The sequence below is a fragment of the Pinus tabuliformis genome, chromosome 8 (genome assembly GCF_031772625.1).
Source record: "Pinus tabuliformis cultivar Carrire ecotype Pingquan chromosome 8, CPIR1, whole genome shotgun sequence".
Classification (NCBI taxonomy): Eukaryota; Viridiplantae; Streptophyta; class Pinopsida; order Pinales; family Pinaceae; genus Pinus; species Pinus tabuliformis.
The window spans coordinates 2,033,660,672-2,033,664,565 of record NC_142294.1 but is presented as its reverse complement, the minus strand read 5'-3'; the positions used below and the strand labels follow the sequence as shown (position 1 = coordinate 2,033,664,565).

Below are 3,894 nucleotides of genomic sequence, written 5' to 3'. Positions count from 1 at the left end.
AGTGAATTTATGTTAATTTCAACGTGTCAAAAGAATTATCGTCATTTGCCACTTTCTAAGGGATGCATTAAGATTGATAAGGATATCGACGTTTCAGAAACAATTTATAATTGCATTGTCATAAGAGTCGATTCGTAATTGCATGGTTATTATTATAGTAAATTTATGTTAATTTTAGAGTTTAGTTCTGTAAAAAGTGAAAATTCTTTACTCTAAATTTTAGATTTTTAATCAAATGTTTAATATAATTTTTATAGTTTTTAATTGGTTGATTGGTGTATATATATATATAATGGATGAAGGTTCAATGATTTTTTTTTGTTCTTTAATTGAAGGGTGTGATTAAATTTAAATCTGAAGTGAACATGTTTTGGGATGTGTTTCGTTTTAGTGGTTCATTAACCACTTGCGGTGTTTTTTTGTTCTTTAATTGAAGGGTGTGATTAAATTTAAATCTGAAGTGAACATGTTTTGGGATGTGTTTCGTTTTAGTGGTTCATTAACCACTTGCGGTGTAAGGGCGTGCGAAGTGTTTGGAAATATTTTAAAATGAATTAAAAGTTAAATTGATGACATGTCACAACTACATTTTTTCTTCAAAAAGAAAAGCATTATATTTATATTAAGGTAATATATATATCATAATTTTGATGGGTGACATGTCACAATTACATATTATAATTAAATAAAAGATATTAAATTAAAAATGGTTAATGAAAGAAAATTATTTAATTGAAACATTGGATTTAAAAATATTTTAAAGTAAATTAAAAGTGAAACTGATGGCCTGCGAGTGTTGCGTGTTGTTAATATAATTAACTTTAATCCTAGCGACCTACTGTAATTAAAAAATATATTATTAATTATTATAATTAAAAAAATATATTATTAATTATTATAATTGAAAAAAGTAAATTTATTAGTAAATTAAGAAAAAATAATTATATTAATATTAATATTCAAGATGTTATTTATTAAAATAGGAAAAAAATATTTTTAAATTGTATTATAATAAATTATAAATAAATAAAAATATTAATTAATAAAAAAATATATATTAGTTTAATTAAATAAAATAAATATAAATTCAAATAATTATAAATTGCAAATTTAAAGGAAATTGTTTTATATTAATTTTTTTTTAATGATGTAGTCTAACTTATTTCGGCAGAATCCTTTCATCCTATGGATTTTCGTGGTTGCAGTGCTTCATGGATATAAAGAGGAGAATTTACAAAGCTTATCAGGAAACTCAAACGCATGGTCCACGACCGTATAAATCGAACAATAATATATATATATATATATATATATATATATATATATATATATATATATATATATATATATATATATATATATGGGGAAACCATCAGTTACATGGTTGCAATCTTTCATGGATATAAAACCTAATCCCTCATGTACATGCAACCAGAAAACCTTAATGACGAGAACCCATGAAAGCAACCGTCCAAAACACAAAATTGAGGAACAATGTATTGAAAAACCTAAAATGTTCGTGCCAACTAACGAAGCATGGAGAGCTCTAGAGACTTGCAATGCACTGGCTATAGTTGCTCTGCAGAAAATGAAAAAAAAAGAGAAGGTTAGGGCTCAGTTTATACTGGTACCACAAAGGAAGGAAAAAAAATAAACAAAAAACTGACTTATTAATAGTGTCAGAAAGCCATGTATACCTGAAATTGATCTTTGTGCCTCACACCAGTCAGGTGTGCCTGGCCCATGCAGAGAAAAAAGGAAACAAAAATACGGTGTAAAAAAAACCCTAAAAGGCAAATTGAAGTTGCTAGGTCGAATTGCAGAAAAAGAATGTCGTAGTTGGAACCCACCTGAACCGTCTGCACCCACACTGGAAGAGTGGTTGCAACATAAACCATAATGGGCAAAGAAACAACTCTGTTTTTTTCAGAAGAAAAAGCGATATAAATTATATTAAGACAATATAAGAAGCCTGATAAGGTACAAAAGGGAGCAGCCTGTGAGGCCTCAAAAAAACCAACAGACATAAGTTTACAGATATGCTAGTTCAGAGATATGCAAGAGAACACCGGACACATAAGACATATAACAAAATGACTGTGAGGAGCCAGTCACAGATTCAAGGCAAAATACACAAAATAGCAAAAACTAGAAACCTGTTGCAAGCTGAAAATGAGCCTGATAAAGCCCAGGCAGAAAAAACACAACGTCCATAAAACATTCCAAATACTTATTTGGGCATCTTTCTTGGGATCGAATCATAGAATGCAGAAATATTATGCAGGATAGACTTGTAAGGGATCTTTGAGTCTTTGAAGATCTTGAAATTCCTCCATTTCCACGCACACCATAACATAATGACCAGGAGGATACGCGTAGACTCCTCTTGCCTGCCCCACCACTCGAACGCTGCATGGATAGAAATAAAAACAAGGTGAGGAAAACCAAAAGAGATGGCTAAGTCATACCAGATTTGTTGGGAGGCCTTGCAATGAAAGAACATATGAAGATTTGTCTCCTCATCAGCTTCACACATCGAGCACCTACTTGGGCCATGCCAGCTCCTCTTCCTCAAGTTATCCCATGTCAAGTTTTTATTGTTATAAACTAACCATGAGAAGAGAATCATTTTAAGAGGGCATCCCACTTTCCAGAAAGCCATCGGGAATTTTGATCTTGAAGACGAGGCCTTTGCAAATACAAGATCAGAATAAATATCTTTAACTTGTGCTGTCATATGAGAGTTTGAAAGAGACCATGTTAAGTGATCTTTTAGCCCTGCACGTTTAATCCCGCTTACTGCTAAGGCGGCTTTGACATTGTTCCAGGATGAACACAAGTCGGCTGGCAGTCCAATATCAGAGGCATCCTTCCATAAGGGCGAAAGGCCTCTCCAATCGGAAATGAGCTTGTCCCATGTAAAATAACCCAATCTATGAAAGATAAAGATGAGATTGTCTGGAATAGATATACTTCCCTGAGAGCATGCAATAGGATCCAAACCAATTAAGATATTTTTTCCAGAGAATATCCTCCATTTTAGATTCTTCAAAAAGTATTTCTCAACTTTTCTGAAACTGTGCCATATAGCAGATCCTTGTTTGGCTCCAATAGCACCTGTTCTGAACCAGTATTCTAGACTTCTGCCTTTCATATATTTTTGCTTTACCGTAATACTCCATGGACCATCCCCGGAGATTCCCCTCCACATCGATTTACATACCAGAGCTCTCCCAAACAGCCTTAGATCCATTAGACCCCATCCCCCGAGATGCTTAGGCAAAGAGATGCTGTCCATTTTGGATAAATGAAATTTTCTCTGTTCAGATTTGGCTCCCCAGATAAAGTTAGCCGTGATCCTGGTCATGTTTTGAATAATGCTAGCCGGGAGGATAAACAGATGTGCCCAGAAAACCGCCAACTGCAACAAGACAGATTGAGAGAGGATGACTCTGCCTGCCAATGATAAAGATCTATGTTCCCATGCTGATATCTTCTTAAAGAATCTATCAATCAGCCATTGCCAATCATTCCTTGAGTAAGCTTTTGCTTTAAGATGAAATCCTAAATATTTGAGTCCTTCCTTAAGCGATTTTGTTTCTATGCCAAAAAGCTGTGAAATCCAAATGACCATATCCATGTTGAAATGCCTAGTAACTGGAAAACCTGTTGAGCGAAAGAAATCAAGTGAGGGTGTTGTTATAGCCACCAAATTGACCAAAAAAAATTGGAAAAAAAAAGAACATAAATTTGTGAACAGGAGGTTTAGTGTTTAGATACCTAGCGTAGAAAAATCATCAAACTTGTCACCACCATGGAAAAATGATTTGCAGCGATCGTTGGCGAGGGGATTAGGTACTTGTACACTGACTATGCAACATAACACAACCCTTG

At 33.5% G+C, this 3,894-nt stretch overlaps 1 protein-coding gene across 1 annotated transcript; it reads right to left on the bottom strand.

Moving 5' to 3' along the window:
• Nucleotides 1-2,148: 2,148 nt before the first annotated feature.
• LOC149244603 (uncharacterized) lies at nt 2,149-3,640 on the bottom strand. Its single transcript, XM_089371603.1, has 3 exons — nt 2,613-3,640; nt 2,349-2,409; nt 2,149-2,178 (listed from the first exon to the last, which is right to left on the bottom strand). The coding sequence occupies exons 1-3, from the start codon at nt 3,638-3,640 to the stop codon at nt 2,149-2,151; spliced, it is 1,119 nt and encodes a 372-aa protein (XP_089227729.1).
• Nucleotides 3,641-3,894: the final 254 nt, after the last annotated feature.

What these genes read in the sequence shown, in the direction of transcription:
- LOC149244603 (XM_089371603.1), bottom strand. Translation starts at nt 3,640, where the DNA reads ATGGATATGGTCATTTGGATTTCACAGCTTTTTGGCATAGAAACAAAA. An exon ending in AAAATGATTCTCTTCTCATG is followed by an intron (nt 2,410 to 2,612) that starts GTTAGTTTATAA and finishes CTATCCATGCAG; the next exon opens with CGTTCGAGTGGTGGGGCAGG. An exon ending in CTCCTGGTCATTATGTTATG is followed by an intron (nt 2,179 to 2,348) that starts GTGTGCGTGGAA and finishes GGGCTTTATCAG; the next exon opens with GCTCATTTTCAGCTTGCAAC.